Source organism: Penaeus monodon, chromosome 37 (genome assembly GCF_015228065.2).
Source record: "Penaeus monodon isolate SGIC_2016 chromosome 37, NSTDA_Pmon_1, whole genome shotgun sequence".
NCBI lineage: Eukaryota > Metazoa > Arthropoda > Malacostraca > Decapoda > Penaeidae > Penaeus > Penaeus monodon.
Genome location: NC_051422.1, coordinates 3497408 through 3517407, shown reverse-complemented (window position 1 = coordinate 3517407; position 20000 = coordinate 3497408). Strand labels below are relative to the sequence as shown.

General features: G+C 37.5%; 2 protein-coding genes across 2 annotated transcripts in view; one reads left to right on the top strand and one right to left on the bottom strand.

Moving 5' to 3' along the window:
• Positions 1 to 2203, top strand: part of LOC119596168 (WD repeat-containing protein 74-like) — an 8249-nt gene extending 6046 nt beyond the window's left edge. Inside the window, exons 4-8 of the mRNA XM_037945344.1 lie at positions 1 to 185; positions 863 to 964; positions 1157 to 1254; positions 1653 to 1860; positions 1954 to 2203. The exon at positions 1 to 185 is cut by the window's left edge and continues 26 nt beyond it. Of these exons, the coding sequence (XP_037801272.1) occupies positions 1 to 185; positions 863 to 964; positions 1157 to 1254; positions 1653 to 1860; positions 1954 to 2148 (788 nt within the window). The 3' untranslated portion in view covers positions 2149 to 2203. The remainder of the gene's footprint in view (positions 186 to 862; positions 965 to 1156; positions 1255 to 1652; positions 1861 to 1953) is intronic.
• An 8801-nt stretch (positions 2204 to 11004) lies between these two features.
• Positions 11005 to 20000, bottom strand: part of LOC119596331 (protein phosphatase inhibitor 2-like) — a 10707-nt gene continuing 1711 nt past the window's right edge. The window contains exons 2-4 of the mRNA XM_037945536.1: positions 16403 to 16570; positions 14554 to 14645; positions 11005 to 13954 (exon numbers count right to left, since the gene is read on the bottom strand). Coding sequence (XP_037801464.1) covers positions 13710 to 13954; positions 14554 to 14645; positions 16403 to 16570 — 505 coding nt within the window. The 3' untranslated portion in view covers positions 11005 to 13709. The remainder of the gene's footprint in view (positions 13955 to 14553; positions 14646 to 16402; positions 16571 to 20000) is intronic.

Here is a 20000-nt window from a genome sequence, read left to right as displayed (position 1 = left end):
GCCAGATCACAGTCTGGCACAGCGATGAGGCCAAAGAAATCAATGCGCTGAAATCCGGAGAGTTTTTGTCACGCATGAGACAAGACCCTCAGTCACCAAATATGATTGCAACCGGAGGAAAGGAAAATGACCTGCAGCTTTGGGACCTGAATAAACCAGAAGAACCTATATTCAAAGCCAAGAATGTATGTACAGGTTACTCACTTTCAGCAGGGGAATGCCATCTCTGTTTTATTTACCCTTGCCATGATGTTTTTGTTCATTTTATTAGCTTTTTTTCTTCTTCGTCTTTTCTTTCTTTCATTCTTTCTTATTACAAGTTGTCTGAAGAACTGTAGGTGAGATCATGTTAGATTTTGGATTTCATCTGTTAACAAGAATTTTTTCATTCAAATCTTTCCAGTATAGATATTGACTGTGAATATAATTAAGTTAAAACTTATCTGATTGTATAAATATGTTTATCGTGTAAAGTATTTAGTTATACAAGGGATTCAAAATTACTATTTCTAGTAATTGTAAAGCTTCATGATCAAAATTTATTAAGTTGAAGACACTTTTACTTGTGACTTTACTATGTCTACAGTCCCCATACACATTGTTGTTAGTATTTCATTATATTAAGCTGATCCCAGAGCTTAGACAGGTTTTTTGTGGAAACATCCATGCCAATAATCTTTGAATATTAGATGATTTAGATCATGGAATATATTTCCATTATTACTCTACCCACACATATTTAGCACTAGCTTTAGAAAATATGTAGATGTTTTGTTTTATTTAGAAGATTTGCTGATCTGTGATTCGTGAATGGAGATGTTGATTCACCTTGGATGTACCATATGAAATGAACCTGTTACAGATAAAGCCAGATATGGTACAGCTAAGAGTTCCAGTGTGGGTGTCCGATATGACATTCCTGAAGGAGCCAAACTGCATTGCTCTTGCTACTCGGCATTGTCATGTAAGTCGATCCCACGTCTGCCCTTTCCTCTGTTCTGAAGTTATTGTTTCTTAATAGTTGCATTATTCAGTGTTTCCTTATCAGAGGCTAAAGGGGATGTTTCATACATTCATAACCTTATTGTGTCTTCATGTATGAAGAGGAACTGTAAGAGACTGTTTGAGGGTGACATTCTGGTTTTCACACACACAGGTTCGAATGTACGACCACAAGAGGCAGAGGCGACCCGTTGTTAACTTTGAGTGGGAAGAATCTCCTTTCACTTCCATCACATCTGTGGCTGATAAAAGGTTTGCATTGGATTTTCCTTTTATTGGAGTAGTGTGTCTTAATGGATTAGTTCTGCTCAATGATCAAGGGGATTTAAGTCCTTGTTTAGAAGAAGAGTTAAATGTCTTTGTAGGTGCAGTATGGCATTTTCCCATTATAGGTTTTACTGTTATTATCAACATGATTTACGGTTGGTGTAGTTATTGTTATTATTGTTATTGTTGTCAATAAGTTTATTAAATTATGATCCATGCACAGATATGATTTTATGAAGTTAATTCTTCAAGAAACTTTTGTCTGCACCAGTATGCCCTGAGGAAACAATATAGGAAAAAATACTCTGCATGAGTATGTGTTTTTATTTTCTTCCCTTTGTTGTTATGTTACAAGATTTTACATCTTGTATTTTTATTTCCAGCCAGGTGGTTGTTGGAACAGCGCATGGCAGGATGGGATGCTTTGACCTGCGAATGAACAAGCCAGAACATCCTGTGCGAATATTCAAAAGCTTTGCAGGTGCAGTTCGAGATATCGTTGTTCACCCACACCTGCCGCTGGTCTTCTCAGTGGCCCTCGATAGATTCCTTCGAGTGCACCATCTCGAGACCGGAAAACTCATACATAAGGTAGTATTATATTGGGTATGTGCTTGATTATGGTCATGATTAACACCCTCATATCATTTGCAACATTCTTCTTGTACACTCTACCTCCGGCAGGAATACTTGAAATCGCGGTTAAACTGTGTGCTCGTCCGGGATGACTTTGAGGAAGGCGACTTACTCCCGACCAGAGGAAAACCCAAGAGGAAGTGGATGGAGAGAAATAAAGAGATCGAAGAGGAACTGGAATACGATTCATCAGAGGAGTCCTGTGAAAAGATTAGGAAGATTGAAGATGATGAAGTATGGTAGGCTCTTTGGTGCGGATGTGATGACAGGCTTTCATAATAAAGGATACGATCTCTTGTAGAGTCTTTTATATACATATATTTCTATGATGCAGTAGTGACATCCCTGTCAGCATATCACAAGTTGAAGTAATATCATTTTATATTTTTTTTATATATATATATATATATATATATATATATATATATATATTTATGTATATTTATGTATATTATATATATATATTATATAAATATATATATTATATGATATATTATATATATTATATATATATTAGATTTATGTATATATTATGATCTATATATATATATATATATATTATATATAATATATATATATATATATATATATATATATATTTTATTATATATATACTTTATATATATATATAAATTTATATATATATATATATTTATATATATATATATATATATATATATATATATATATATATATATAGATATATATATATATTGATATATATATATATTGATATATATATATAAAAATATATATATATATAAATATATATTTTATATATATAAGATTTTTTTCATCTTACATATTGCAGCACATATAGAGTTTTTTAGAGACAGAGTAATATTTTAGCAACTATTTTCTGGTGAATTATATTTAAATATGAGGTGAAAATGTGTCACTGATATTTTTACTGTTAATTCTGAATTGGCACATAAGCTCAAAAAGGCAGTAAGAATAATTCAGTGAAATGCCATCCGTTAACCCACTGCAACTGAGGATGGCATGTAAGTAAATGCCACTTCCACAGTTAGTTTAGATTATTACTTGCATTTACACATTGACAGCTTCACAAGTACTATTAGTCCTACCTCTCTCAGATGTTTACCCTTTTCTTTGATTTTCTGAAATATTTTTGTTTTATTTTATTTTACTATTGGTAATGGTACTAATATTAGAAAAATGATAATATTGATAATAATAATAGCATTAGAAAAAAAGATCCTGAAAACTCAAGGAAGTAAAAATTGAGGTCTACTGATTGACTAATAGATGCTTGTGGAAACACATTTCACAAAACAAAACTACAGTGGACACTACATGACCAGGGTTAATGATGTCATGACTAATGAGGGCTTCCTATCAGTTACTAATTTCTAATGAATTAGGTAAAATAACTAGTTGGACTGTTAACAAGATGGAGAAACCAGAATAACACTGAGGGACAAATCCAGAGGTTTTAGGACTGTTAGAGGGGGAAGGCTATTGACTACTAACGTCTGGTACATTATCTGGTAGCAATGTGTATTGACCCGATGAAGATGGCAAAAATCTTTGGTAAAGTTATGTATATATGAGCAGTCTTTATTGTGTGCTGCTCCATGCCTGGGGCAGTAGTATGGCTCATGGTATGTGTGCAAGATCTCATCCCAGAAACTGGGATGAGATCTTGCACCATAATGAGGCATCATTTGCTGCTTTATTCACCATGACATGAAACCGTGTCAACTGTTACCAGTGGAATAGCACATAGCAGTGTAGCATTAACAAGTTTTTGCTATTTAGCTTGCTAATGGTTTATAAGCTTCAGACTTTTTCATGATTCCAGACTGGGAAAGCTTGGACATTATTGCACTTTAATATTAACACTATGTTGTCCTATTTAATGTTTTAACAGTGTTTATTGTGACAATTGTAAAATGTTATGAATGAGAATGAATGTTTTCACAAGAAATTTATGGGACTAGTTCTGATTTTATTTGTCAGAAAAACATGTATTTTTGAAGATAAACTTGAAACTGGCAAAATACATCTCTTGTACTGTGAAGATATTCATTGTCATTCATACCTTTTTATTATATTTAATGTTGTTTATTGATGCAAAACAAAAATAATCATGATCATAATGAAAAACAACAGGTATTATAAAATTAAATGTATTCCTTCCAATACCTACATTTGTGAAATGACTATATGTGCATGCATTTTTAAGCTTCTGTCCATTCATCTATGTACAGTCATGCATTATTTCTTTCGACAAGTTTTTGTTTATATTTTCCTTTCCTTGCATCTTGACCATGATTAAGCATTCAAAGAGTCATATATGCATGAATTCTATAATTTATGTTTATCCATTCCAGTAGTAGGTTCATTGTTTCCTCTGTGTTCTGGATACTGCATTGTGCAGGTGAAGTGCAGTGCTTTGGGCTTAAGTTCAGTGAACTTAAATTGTGCATAAAATTAAGCAGACATCTGTTACCATATACTCTATTTTCAACTGCCAGACTTCTGTTATTAATACCAAACCAAAGTTTGAAATGGAGGCCTATCATGATAACTTCTTTGGAAATTACACTATATCTTTGGCATATTGGTGTAAATTTCTTTTTCATTACTATTTCTCTGGTTGTAGCCTGGAGCACCAGCCCAGGTTACCATCGTAAGTAAAAGAAAGAGAGATGGGCCTACAGTCATATAGTGTCAGTTAGCAGATACAGGCTGACCAAATTATCAGTTAGTAGCCTGCCTGTCATGTCATTCAAGCATGGTGAAAAGAATGGTGTTAATCTGTTTGAATTGAGTACTTTGAGAGTACACATGGCACAGACTAAAACTTCCAAGGGATTTAGGGAAACTAGATGAAAACTGCAAACATACATCAATGAGCACCATGTACCGAATGCCTCAGGAAAATAAATCCAAATTAAGTATACCACTGTGTTTCTCAAAACTCTCCGATCATGAAAGTTTGTTACAAAATGAAAATGCTATTATGGCTGAAACTCCTGTTTACATACTAGGATGGATAATTTTTCCTCAGTGCATTCGCATTCTAAGTGCCGTGTCGTAATGTTCCCAGGTTTAGTATTTTTTATGGTTAAATTTTAATCACATTTATGTGAAGTTTAGTGATTTTTTTTTTGCTTAAATCAATCAAAATGTGCAGAAGCAGGAAGGAGGGAGGGAGATGGGAGATCCAGATGTACTCTCAGCCATTTAGCTCAATGCAGTATTTACAGCAAAGCCTTTAAACTTCCCGGAATTTAAACTGTTCTATATTATTATTATTATTGTAATATATAATATATATATGTATGTATGTAACATATTTTTTCTTGTCTTTCTCTTTTGCTTTCCTTTCTTTTTTCCAAGTAATGTGAACATGTCAATTAGTGAGCTGCTGGCCTTTCTTAGGCCAAAAATATTGAAGTCCGAGTAGTGGGCACAAGCCAATAAAAGGATCATTGTTCTCTCTCATTGCCAAAAATTTCTTGAAAGAAAATTACTGTTTTATTCCTTTCAAAACTACACGGATAAAATAAGAAATGATTATCAAAAGGTCCCACCCCTCCCCCGTGGAAAGGATTGGGGGCCCCCACCACGTCTCCTAAAGGCATCACAACTAAAACTCAAAAAATACATGCGTACCAGGGGCGGCTCAAATGAACCTCCTTAAAAAAAGATATATAATACACACTAATTACACCCCACAACCACCCCAAATTTCATAGTTAAAAACTTTTAGTAAGTTATAAAAATCAAATATGATGGTTAATGTTAAAAAATAATGTGTAACATCAAGGTCTATAACACTTGGTAAAGTATTTTTGGTGAAAAGGGTAAAAAGGTTATACGGTAATATTTTAATAAAAAGATTGTAAAACACGTAGGATAGATTTTTGGGGAAGGGGAAGTAATAAAGCATAAAAATAAACGTAAAACGATGTTTAAAGAGGTCCCCCTGAAAAGAAATATCGGCAAATGTCAGGGGGGGTTTTTGGGACATTGTTGTACAAAGGGGTCATTTGGGCATCAAAGTGGGGGAAAGGGATAAGGGGGAAGGAAAAAGGAATTATGCCGGGGAGAGGAAAGGGGATGGGGGGGTTTTTGGGGGGGGGAGGAAAGAGGGGGGAACTTGGGGGAGGGGGGATTCAGCGATACTTTTCAATATAAAAATTAAGGGTGGAAGGGTGGTCTTCCTGGTCTGTTAGGGATTCTTCAAGATTTCCCAGGGGGGGTTTGGGTGGAAGTCGGGGGGTCTGGTTTTTCTTAGTGGAGGGTTAAGGTTTTTAATGTTTTAACAAGAAAAATTCTAGACATCAAAGTCATGTAGCCTATATTAATGTTAGGGAAAGGGGGGTTGATTAGTGATTAGTTGCTAACTGGGCAAGGGTTTGGGTAAGAAAAAGGGGTTAGAGTCGGGTGTGGAAAGGAGTTAGATTAATGGAGGGTATGTTAGGAAAGAAAAGGGTTGTTAACGAAAGTGTGGGATTCTGTAAGGAGTCTGATGTTGGAAGGTGGGGTGGGGTAGGGGGGGGAAACAAGACAAAAAGGGTTGGGGAAGAGAAAATGATATTGGGGATTGGTATTGGAGGATTTTAAAAATCTCTTGAAGGAAAGGAATAAAAAGGTCGGTCTTGAAGGGGAAACCGCGATATTCCAATAAAGGATAGTTATACTTTGTGATATAGATTGTATACTTTTTTTGGAGATTTTGGGGGGGAAGCCTAGGGGGGGATAAGGACCGGTCATAAGGGTGTGGGGTTGGGGTTCTACTAGGGGGGGTGGGGGAATTTTGTGACAAAGGGTTCATTGTGTAGGGAAAAGGGGGGATGGGGGATTTTACTGGGGTTCACTGGTATCCAGGGGGGGAAAGGGAAGGGTGAGGGGATGGGGGGGGTTAAATGTGGTCTTTTTGGGGGGCTGTTTTGGGGGGGTTAGGGTGGGGTGTAGGGGGATACGTTAGGAGGGGGATGGATATCACTTACTTGCGGTGAAAGGACGGGTTGTAAATTTGGGGGTTTGATGTCATTTTCTTTAATAATCTGATATTTTAAATATTTCCTCGAGGATTGGGTTTGGGGGATTTTGGGGGGGATAAGGTTTCTTGTAGGGGGGAAGAGACTTGGGTCTCAACGTGGGGGAAAAGGAAGGGGGAGGTTTTTGTTGGGGTAGGGGAAAGGGGTGAACGTTTGTTCGTCTGTTACGGGTATGCAGGGGGGAGGGGAAGTGTTGGGTTGTAGGGGTGTTGGGTATCAAAGAAAGTTTGGAGTGTCTGGTTTTGGATGGAAAAAGAGTTTGCTGGGGAAGTAGGGGGTGAGGGGGATTAATTGGGGGGTGGTTTGGGGAAAATTTGGGTAGAAGGAAAATTTCGGAAAAGGGAAAAGAAGAACCTTCACGTGCTTCTTGTCGGGCTTCACGGGGGGTTCCGGTTTTGAATCTGAGATTTTTCTACCTCAATAAAATTTGTAGGTGCAGCCCCTATAAATCTTTTGGGGGGGCCCCGCCACAGTTGCCTGTGCGGTGTGAAGCATTAGATCAGTTTGGCCGGTTGGGGCACATGTGGCCGGGCTGTGGAACGGCAATTTTTGGGCTGGTGTCCTAGCCCAAACAATTTTGGCACGATGAGGAGTTGGGTAATGGACAACGGGGGGATTCCCTCCTAGTAACTTAAAGGGAAGGTCTGTCTACGAAGGAAATTTTTGGCTATTTAGGGGGTTTCTTTCGTGACCCGGGGGAATAGAGCTTGTACTGTTTGCATCTAGTCTGGGAACGGCAGTATTCTTCTCCACGTCTAAACCAATTTTTGTCTAGACGGGGCTTTTTGTTTTGGGGAGTTTTAAAACGTTCCGGGGCAAGTTTTGGGGGTTGGAGGGGGGTTCTGCAGGGGGTTCCCATATAGGTCGCTAGTTTGTTAAGTATGTTTTGGTTTTCGGAGTTCTGTGACAAATGGAGCGGTGGGGCCGGCACGGAAAGAGCTTTACTCCTTGTTTTTGGGAAAATTTTGGGAAAAGAAGGTTTGTAGAGTAGGGGCTGTGGGGGGGGTCACGAAAAAAGGGCCCATTTGGGTGCACTAAAAATATTCAAATTGTTGTAGGATGGGTAGTAAAAGGCGGGGGGATGCGAAATGGGTATGTTTTGGGGTAGTGTAGGAAGGTGGGCAATAAAGGGTGTAAGGGATTAAAAAGGGGGATGGGGGGGGTTGATGTTGGTTTGGGATGAGGTGTTGAGTTTGGGTGCTGGAAAGTGGAAAAGTTTCCTTTGGTTTATTGTTGGCTACTGTACTATAGAATTGATGAGGGGGTAGTTATTTCGGGTTTGGGGCCCGGGGGAAGGGAGCCTGGGGGCAGGGGAAACGGGGGGGTTAACATGTTGGGCTTTTTATAAGGGGGAAGCCCCTTTCCCCCCAATATGGGGTTTTTTTCATTACTGGCCATGGTAAACCTGTTTGTTGGGGGAAAAAAAGTCCCCCCCTCAGGGGCCCCTTGGGGGTAAGGCTGGTACAATCGGGGGGTACCGGGCCCCGGGTCCCCCAGCCGTTCAGGACTGGTACAAGTCCCTTTCATCCTTTCACACGCTCTCACAAATGGGGGTATAGCAAAGGGTTTTTGGGGGGGACAGAAAAGAAATGGAAGGAAAAAAAAAGGGCCCTGCAAAAATTTTTGGTCGGGGGTGAGTCCCAAGGGTTTGGGGGGTTCCCACATTGGTCCCCCTCTCCGCCTCCTAAACCCCCCCACGACAAACGGGGAAAGGGTTGGGGGGCTTATTGGAGGAAAAAGGAATGTGTCCCCAGGGGCTGGGAGGTTGGGGGTGGGAAAGGGTGATGGAACGTTAGATTTTCCCGGGAACAGGGAAGTGAAAAGGAGGACTGGAAAGGGGAGTACCAGGGGAAGTGGGAGGACGTATTATTGATTTTGACGGAAAAGGAATTGACTGGGGAGAGGTAGTAAGTAGTTGGTTCGGAGTAGAGGAAAAGATACTGGGGGATGCTGAACTTTTTTGAATAGGGGCAAGCAAGTACAGTTTTTTTTAATAGTAAAAAAGAAAACCTTTCTGGCTCTTTTTTTTCGGCCTCCCCTGAAACTTAGTTTGAACCCGGAAATGTACCCCGGATTTTTAGCTTAAGGGCAGGTCAAATCTTAAAAATACTTATGGGGGCCACCCTAATTGGGACACTCATACTGAGCAAACAAATTTTAAAATTATACCAGTTTTTGGGGACCCTTAAAGGGGCGGACAGCCAAACGGGGGGACAAAAGTGTTTGGTGGGGGGCCAAAAAGGCAAATTTTTACATTTACGGGAAAGGTTGATAGGTCCCCCAGGCAGGCCCTCCTCCAAAATAAATTTATGGGGGGGCTCTGTCTACAGAAACCCAATCTCGGCAAAATTGGTGTAGACTTACTTGGGTTCTGGAAGCAATGGTAGCTGGGCTCCACTGCTCTAGCCGACAAGGGATGCAAAAAAGTTGTTTTTACATCTAACCCTCCCCTTTCATGGGAGGGACAGTCAGTCAAGAGACAAAAAAGTTTTTGGGACAAGTATTAGGGGAAAATTTTGGTTGAGCAGGTAGGGTTTTCCGGGGAAACCATCCCGGGAGACGTGCACAAGCTTTGGGGAAATAAGGAAATTCAAAGGCCCTTTATCAGAAAGACTGTAAAAGGAAAAATTTGCCTGCCTGTTTTTGGGGCATTGTTAAAGAGAAGGGGATTGTCAGAGACGGGGGTGTGGGGGGAAACACAAAAAAATATCCCCTTCATTGGGGGAAAAAAGGTATCAAAAGGTTTTTCAGAGGGGTAGCAGTAAAGGGTGGGGTGGTATGGGAAGGTGTATTTGGGGAGACAAAAAGGATAAATGAGTAAAAAAGGGGGGGGGGGGAAAAAGAAAAAGTCGTAATTATGGAATTTTGGGAGAGAGGAGGGGTGTATTCTGAGGTTGGTAATGACCCGGGGGGGAGGATTTTGGAAACAATTTGCAGCAAACGAGGGGTTTTAGTTTATGGTCGGGGCCGTGGTCAAAAGAGGGGAGGGTCGGAAAACCCAAAGAAATCAAATTTAGATAGACCTTATGAAGGGCAACTTATGCCCTAAAAAGGGTAAACCTTCATTATTGGCCATGGTGAGCCTGAAAAAAAATGGGGGGAGGAACGGGTTTCTCCTCACATCCCCTAAGGGTAGGGCTAAAAGTTAACCAAAGAGTCCGTGCTTATGACCCGGACCCATTGATACTGACAGAAACGCCTTTTTCCTATCGCTGGGTCTCACACCCTTGAAGTGGCAGAAAGAAGGGAAGAGAAGAAAAAAAGGGGAGAAGAAAAAACCATGCAAAAATTGTTGGGCAAGGGGTGATCCAACGGGGGGTCCCTACATTTCCCGAGCCTGCCCCAAGCCCCCCCCCAACCAAAAAAGAAGCGCAAGGGTTTGAAGGAACAATGGGGGCAAAAAGTTTTTTCTTTTTTAATGTTTAGATTTTGTGTGGAGACACGCAAAAAAGAGCACACCCAAAACCCTTTGTACAACAAAAGAAAATGAATTTTTTTTCCATTGTGCCTGCGCACTTCTCATTATGACCCTCCCCCCTCCCCTGCTTGTTGCGGAAGGACTTAGGAGATGGAGACTGCGGCCTAAAGTAGGGATCCCCCTGCCTTGGGCTAATTTTGCATTGTTTTTCTTCTCCCCCTTTCCTTTTCCTTTTCCTCTTCATCCCCTTCTGTCCACTCATCTTAATTGTTAACAAATTTTTACCCTTTTCCCCACAATACCTAATCTGGAAATCTACAAATATAGCCCAATGAACAAAAAAAAACTCCTTACGTGGACACTTCACACCCAAGCCCCATCCTATCAGTACATATATTAACTATGCTGCTAACAACCTTAGATGTTGATGCAACTGAAAAATTTCTATATATAAAATTCTCATTATGAGAATGTGTGACTTTTGAACCTTTACTTTGTTTATTAAATGTACATTATGTGAATGACAGGTCTGATATATTATTATTGACAGTAATATTCCTTTTCAGATTTTCTTTCACCAAACTTAAGTCAAGGAAAAGAATTAACAGGTACATTTGTTTGAGACGAGGGAAAGACACCACCAACTCAACGTTTACTTTTATTGCATATGTAAAAATCTGGTTAATTCCTTACAAAACACATTTCCAGACCGTGATTCTGCTATCATCATATAGCACTCGCAGGCCAACCAAATTAATATTTGATAACATATTGCTAACATAACTACTTCCTTAAGGTACCTACTCATGCAAAAGAGTTTAATGACTTGACTTGGGACTAGAGGCTTTACAAGATACTAAAGCAATACTAAGTATTAACAAACTTAATCTCCTTCTAATGAAATGAATCTGTGTTTTCCTCTCTTTTTTACTTCTGGAACCAATTTTCATTTATCTGCTATTTCAGCTGAAAACAATCTTTATTTTTAAGTTATCAAATAAATAAATAAAAATAATAGATTAAGATGTTATTGTCTATAAATAGCCGGGCAAAATAATCAATAAGAGGAGTCTGTATGGAATAACAATAAATAGCATTCATAACTATAAACAAAATACACAATACTTTATTTCTTATATAAAAGCAAAATGCAAAGCACACAATGACTTTTTAAAGGCAAATGTCTCATTCCCATGCAGTGCTATCAACCATTTCTGAAACTGGTTTCTGTTACAAGGTCCATCTCCATGAAAATTTAATAACAGAATAATAAAATAGCAATAAATAATCATAAATAAAAACTGCCACCATCTATGGGTACAGGAAGAGAAGAAGAGGAAGCAAAAAAAAAAAAAAAAAAAAAAAAAATGAAAATAAAAAAAATGTAATTATCAGTTGTAATTATTAAATAAACACATACTTGCATCACTTCGTCAGTAATACATGTCAAAATTGTTAATATGAGATTAAACATCCCAAATAAATCATGTAACACTTCTTCCAAGTTCTTATTACAGAACAAGAGATCAAGCAAGGTTTGTATAAATATTATTAATTATATGATCAAGCAACAAGACTACAAAAATTATTATTACGTCTACTACATGAATCATTGGCAAAACATTATTATAAGATGCAAACCATTCTGAATGTTTACAATACCATGGACTGCATATATTACGACTCATTACATAATTAAGAGTGAAGCTGCCCAAGGGGTGCCACCAATAGTCAAAATCTTATTCTTACGACGCTCATTTCCACCATAATGTTAATTTTATCTAGCAACCTTTTTTGATTTTGAAGAGATACAGATGTGTATCAACAAAGTGTAAGAAACTAATTCTCTATGTGTCTACATATATTCAAAAGTTTTCCACTAACAGATGGTATAGGAATAACCTCAGTATCTAAAGCCAGGTATATTAGCGGGATAATACTGTACAAGAATCTATAGCCAAGGATAATATAGGAATGATAACCAATGTCCAAGACCACGGATGGTTCTCAAGCCCAAACCCCCCCAAGTAATTTGTTTATTCCATATTCACACAGAACAAAAATCATGGGTTCTTTGCACATTATATAGTACCTAATAGTTGTTGCTGTGAATGACACATGCATTGAATCTTCAGTCATGAAAAAACAAAAACTTGAACAAACTAATATTCATGAAAAATCATCATAATAAAACAAAGGACATACTTTTTAAAATTAACTTATTAAACCATACACATAAGTAAAACAACAAATTTTTTTTTTTACAATTTTACTTGAATCTAAAGTCGTCACATAATAACAAACATGTCTTATTTCTGATTGTCTTTACCTTTTTTTTTCTTTCGAGAAAAAATCTCTTATTTAGATTTTGTATGTACAAGATAACCGTGACAAATTAGTTTCTCTCTGCCCCCCTGAATTTACACTGATATGGATTAAAATGAAAATGACTTGAAAGTGACATTTACTGGATTTGTAAGGGAAGAAACAAAACACAGATGAGCATAATATAAGCTAGACCTCATCACAGGAACTGTTTCCCCAACTCCGACTCAAGGCCAGAAAAAACAATAATCATGACCTCAAATAATGAAAAAGGACAACATCAAAAGCAGTCTGACATGATTACTCATATAAAAAAAAGAAAAAAGTGTAAAGCAAGGCATACATAAGTTGCATCCAGCTGGGAAGCCTTCAAGTGTCTCTACCAGCTGTCTTTATCACAACATTCTTTCCTAGATGTTGGATTTTTCTTTTGGCCCTTATTGAAATCCTTGCAAACCTACTTCATCACAGATGCTCCCCTTGTACCTGAAACTAATATTAACAAGGTCTACCCTATAAATACAAAATTTAGAAATATTTGGCTTTAAACAATGCACACATTCTGTACTAATATAAAAAATACAGACCATGTTAATACAGCTATACTTAAGTGCTGTCTCAATGGATATCATTTATTTACACAAACAAACTTCTTTATCAACATACCAAGACAGAGACAACACACGAGCACACACTCATTTACAGACTGATTCATAAACAAGATCAGCACATATATACATAGTACCACAGTTACACTCGTTCACTCTTACAATATAATAAATTGTTTAAGCCTTTATAAATCCAATAAATGTATTGCAATATGATGATAACATGTTGAATGATTATGAGTTTGGATGACCTTTTCCACTTCAAAAATCATTATTCCTCTTTTATAATACTTGGGAATGGTGGTGTAAGGAGGTTTCGTGGCTGATGAATGCTAGTGTTAAATCCAACGATTGGCATCTACTGTCAATCAACCAGTACTACAACCGCAACACAGATGGCCTCCGTGGCACGTGACCTCAGTCGCCCGATGCCTGTTCTTCTGCCAATGCCATATCATCGCACTCATTATTTCCATTCCCTTCCTCTACTATCTCCTCCATGGTGTCATCCTTTCCTATACTAGCCTCAGCCTCTGGTGAGTCCTTCTTATCCTCCTCCTCATCGTCATCATCGTCATTTTGCATTAACTTCCGTGCAAGTTTGACAGCATAAAATTCATTGTAGTGCTTCTTACGTTTCATTTCAAATAATTTTCTCTTCTCTGTGAACAAAAGTAGAAAGAATTGAAATTACAAATAGTCAGCAGAAGATCCTTTATTTCCACTATAAAAAAAGCACACACTATACATGTACATCCCCTAGTTACAAAAGGCAAACCCCAGCAATTAGCACACTACAAAACTAAACAAATCAATTATATGTTTTGCAAGTTCAAATGTCATATGAGCAGACAAGAAGTAAAATAACATGTAGAAAGTGAAAGAAGTTCTAGTTAAGAGTATATCATGAAGTCCTGTACATGGAAAGAAGGCTGCTATTTATCAAAAAAAAGAAAAGGGAAAATGAGCAGAGTATATGCAGGTGTACACATGCATGTGCACACCTACAGAGTATATGCAGGTGTACACATGCATGTGCACACCTACAGAGTATATGCAGGTGTACACATGCATGTGCACACCTACAGAGTATATGCAGGTGTACAAATGCATGTGCACAGTTGTCTGTTCCAGTATGTGATTATCGTCCTTTTAAAGTACAGTATGAAATATATCAACAAATGATGGATCTTATTCAGTTATATATCTTAATCCTTTTGCCTCATCCATTCCACTCCGCATTTCACAATAAGGACATTACCTCTCTCTTCTGGAGAAATCTCTTCTTCACTCTCCTCCTCTGGTTCAGGTTCAATCAAGGCCTTTGGAAGTTCTGAGCCTCCAAGCTGAATCCTAGGACAGATAGAAGGAAAATTTCAGAATTAAATTAATTAATGCAATTGTGATGGACTCATCATACCCGGTAAATCGTCAAAATGGTCATTTAGGAATGACAACAACAAAAATATAACCTTCAAAACATTATCAATACATGAAGGCTTTCCCCCCCTCCGTACAATTCTTTAAACTAGAAAATTACATTAAAGAAGTGTATTACACAATCCCCTCCACTTTACCGTTACCTTTTTTCAGATTTGCAGGCAAGTCAATAAATAATATTGCTTGTTTGTTTTGAGGTGTGCTACCTCTCTCACAAATATATTGATAAGCAACAAATGGGCTTTCTTTATAGAAATGAGCTTTATAACTGAAGGTTTCTTTTCTATGGCCCATGTCTGAATAAAAACACTAATTATATCTTGAAAATGAATTCCACTTCTAAAGGAGAATTCTTACTATTATCATAAATGATTAAAATTTTCTGCTGATGATAAATGAGTGCATACTATCAAGAAATAAATGAATAAATGCATAAACAAATTAATCATTAGATACATAACAGCTATTGAAATACATCAAGGCAAAGCAAAGCTAATATGTAACTATCTTCAAAGCCACTCAATCTAAGCAGTCTACAAAAGGCAGACCTAACCAGCTGATCATGACCACCATAAGCAAATTAGATCACACAGTGATCTACTACAGACTTGTACTTGAGTAACAGAAGGTTTTACAAGAAATCCCTGTGAGCACTCAGTGGCCAGGGCACTGAAATGTTAATACAAAGCAAGATGTACTCAAGTTACCATGCAGTAATACATTAATAGAGTTATATAAATAACCCGTAATCCTGTTCATGGTTCAGCATGGTGAAGTTCCATCCTCTGTGGGTTCTGGCCAGATTGAGTGAATTTCAACTGTTCTCAGCAAGAAGAGTTATGAATCTCATTCAATGCCTTTGTGCAAATAATAAATAAACAATGAATGAATAAAAGTAAAAAAAAAAAGCAGTAAACATGCACTTCATAAAATCAATGAGTGCCAGTCTTGGAAAATTCCTGTGCCATTTGGAAGAATCCTAATATGAGTGCATCCTGGATCCTCTCCCTATGTCCTGGCATCAAGTCAAAGAGCAGGACAAAATGTTGTAATTTGATGAGAGAGACTGCTAGCTGATTATTTAGAGGAGAGGAAATACCTGTGGACTTGGCCCTTCTGTATCCTGGCTCAGCCCTGTTCAGGAATTATGCTTTGGTCTTGTGAATCTCACAAACAAAAATGCAATAAATTTCATCTTGAAAGTATATTTCTCATTAAAAAACTCAAATGCTCTTAAAAAGCTTTTCTTACATAAGCAAACCTGTAGGATTCATGTTAAACAAGTTATTAATAAAACAATGAAGGGAAGAACAAGAAAACACACAAGTATGCCATATTTTTCTGTTCTTTCCTCTATTGTTTTATGCAGAATTAGCAAACCTAAAAAAAAAAAAGAGTTATCCTACTAAAGAATCAAACTTATTTAAGCATTTGTCTGTTTAATCCATTCACACACAAACTTTTTTTTTTTTTTCTTTTGGCTTTCAAGCTAAATCTTCCAAATAAACCTGTTCTTGTCACCTTTCCCTTTGCCTACAAAGAAGCCAAAATCAACCAGAAAACAAATCTATCTATCAGACATTACAGTGGGAACAGAATCTGTAATAAATCTGAGAACAAACCGAAGAGTCTTCCTGCACCATGTTCCACTCAACAGCCAAGGCACTCACTTCTTGGCCAGGAGATCGGCATCCAGGCCATCATGCTCGTCCCCAGAGTCCCCCTCCTCGTAGTGTGCAAAGGGGGTCTTAGGCTCCTCAATCTTCATGTGTCCATAATCCTTGTCTTTGGGATGAAGCGTCGCCAAGATGTTCATTTCGTCCCATTTTGTTTCTTTCCTACAAGTGCCAAGAAAAAAAAAGCAATCAATATGTTATTCTGTAGATGATCTAGAATTACCTTCACCCATTAAAATAACCAGTTCTACTTCTTGTTGATCTGGTACAGTCTTGTGTATAATTTTTTTCTTTAAATTTTGCAAATGGACTCCATAAAAAAGAAGCATTTATTACCATCTACGATCAACTTTTGCATTTCCTAGTATTCATACTTAATGCAGGAGTCCAAAAATGTTCTTCACAAAACAAAGTTTGAAAATAAACTCATTTAAAATGCTTCCCAAGTAAAATGAAATTACTTTCTTTCACATAATATAAAAAAATACTGTACACCATTGTAAAATGTGATATTTCATCATTATCCCTTAATGAAATGGACTACTAACTACATGGTATAAGAACATATGGACATTTCATGGATACAGATTATGTATTCATGAAATTCCCTACTATTTCAAATGGTTAATGGCTAATGGCTAAAACAAAATATATGTGCTAGAGATAAAAAATCATCTAGCACTATATAAGGGATAATAGAGAACAGGGTAACAAAGAATAGCTTATGGTTACAGCAGTTCAGGAAGGTAGGGGAAGGGCGATTTGACCAAAGTTGACAAAGGAAGATGTGTGGGATTTTGTAGAGATGTCCATAGGGTAAGGTAGGGATTAGCAAAGGAGAAAGGGTATAAGGGCAATTAGATCACAGATTCAGTGAGAATGTCAGGAGGGAGAGAATCTAGGGAAGGGAATTGCTGTGACAAAGGGTCATATTCAGGGGGGAGTGGGAGGGATAGTGGGTTAGGAGGGGGCAGGGGGGAATGGGATGTGCTGGGAAGGAGTGGGAGGAAGGGATGTTGGGGAAACATGAGTAGGAAGAGGATGGATGTTGGCAGTTACTTTGAGTATAAAAGGAATGGGAGTAGAAAGACTGGAGGATGGTTGAGGTGTAGGCATGTTATCTTGGGTTATGATTAGATAGTTTAGAATGTCTTCAAGAGTTTCTGCAGTGATCAGTTGGGGAGGTCTGAAAAACAAAGGTTTTCTTATGGAGGGCAAGAAAAAGGGACATGTTTGAGGGGTGGAAGGAGAGGGTGATGGAGAGGTTGGGGTAGAAGATGGGATGGAGCATTTAGCTTTTCTTGAGCAACGAATTGGGTGAAGAGGAAGAGGGTTAGGTACCAGAAAAGTAGTGATTGGAGTGGCTGGAATAGAGGAGGATACTGGGGTGTCTGGATTGAGAATAGCAAAAGAATCTGACTGGGAGATGGAAAGGTAGAGGTGTGATGAGGAAGAGATGGAGGGGAGAAGTAGAAACATTTTGGGAGGAATGGGGTGGGGTAGAGTGATTACTGGAGTAAGGAACGGGAGAGAAACCTAGTCAACATGCTTCCTGTCTGGCTTCACATAGAGTGAGGCCAAGTCTGAATCTTAGAGTTGCCACTTCAGATTCAAACTTGTAGGTGGGGCAGCCCCTATAAAAAACATTATGGGGGCCGCCACAATTGGCACATGTACGTGACTGTGCAGAGCAATTTGATTGATTATGACCAGGTTGGGCACATAGAAGGCATCAGGTGTTTGGCAGGATGGCCTAGACAAGAATAATTCTGATTTTGATGGGATTCGCTGTCAATGTAAACATTAAAGGGGAGGTCATGTCTATGGAAAGTAATCTTTGCAATATTGGTGCAGGGGGAAGAGTGCAGCATTGTACTAATATTACTAACAATAATCATCATTAATGAATAATAATAACTCATTATTATCAAATAACAACTATTATCAGTAACAAAAAAAAAAATCTTATTTATAATAACGATTATCATTATCATTATCTGATAGCAAAATTAGTACTAATATCAATACATAACATTAATAAAAACATGGACAAGGAATACTAATACTTTTTCTAATACAATTATCATTAATTGTTGAACCACCACCAGCAACAGCAGACGCAGCAGCAATGGCAGCAGTATAATCATTAGCATTAACATTAGTATTAGTATTATCATTAGTAATAGTAGTGGCATCAATAATTAACAATAATAAAAATAACTAAATATCAATCATCAATGATGATGATAAAAAACACAATAGTAGTAGTGATCTTTACATTTTCTAATGCTATCAATAACATCATCATCACTACTGACATTACCATTCTCATAAAGCGATAATAATTAAACAAGAATCTTTCCAAAAATCTGGGAGTCCAAAAGTGCTCTTCGTAGAGCCTACCATGCAATTATTGTTCAACTAACTCTCTATTCTAATATAAAACAAGTATGCTTTTAATTCATGAATGTCAGGAGTCCATGTATAAACACACTGTCAACTGTGCCTAAGTTTAATTCTATTTACACATAGATGGCTTCATAGGGGCTCCTTAGCCATTGCCTGGGAGTTCCATAAAACTGGTTCCCACAGCAATGGCCTCAAAGGCAGTTAATCACCAAGGACTGAATCCCTAGGCCAACCTGCCTACTCAATTCCTTGAATGATTTAGAAGAAAAATCTTTATTCTTATTACTATTATCAATAATTACTTATTTCCTGTGTGCTTCGTAAAGGCTGCAGCCTTTAGAAATATGATTTACAAAAATAAGACTTTCTATTTTGCTGTCTCGGCTAAGAAGTAATAATGAATAAACTCATCACCTCCAGTCTATAATTATCATGTTTTTGGCTCTATCCAGCAAGACATCAATAAATAACATATGTACAGTATATGAGCAAAAATACATTACAATTCAGATGGCTTGCAGTGCTTCATACCAACTCTATCTACAAGCTCTATATACAGTAATGATCTCAAAGGTAAATTACACCTGCAAATCACAGAGCTCTGCTTTCCCTCAACTAATTTGCAGAAACACAATTATTGTATATCAATCAAGTTTTTGTTACACTGCTCACACTCTTGCAAATCTTTGACAGCAGCAATTTATCAAATGTGCACATCTACAAATGTCAACATGACATGAAGGGAAGAGAAGAGAAGAGAAGAGAAGAGAAGAGAAGAGAAGAGAAGAGAAGAGAAGAGAAGAGAAGAGAAGAGAAGAGAAGAGAAGAGAAGAGAAGAGAAGAGAAAAGGGAAGGAATGAGAAAAGAAGAGAAAGGAGAAATAAAATGAAAGAGAAGGGAAGGGAAGAGAAACAAAGCGAAAAAAAAATGAGAAACAAGGCTACACTGCAAAGCCGTCGTCTTCCTCTCCCCGGCCCAGAGGCCAAGCCTAATCACCTGTTATTGGCCATCCAAATTATCACTATGAACAGATAAAAAAAAAAAAAAAAAAAAAAAAAAAAAAAATCAAATGAAGGAGCTGAAAAAAGCGCACAAATTAATGGCATCATATACATATGCACATAAAAAGCACATACACAAAGGCAGGGAATATTTGCTTATCAGGTCTGCTGGCAATTTTTCC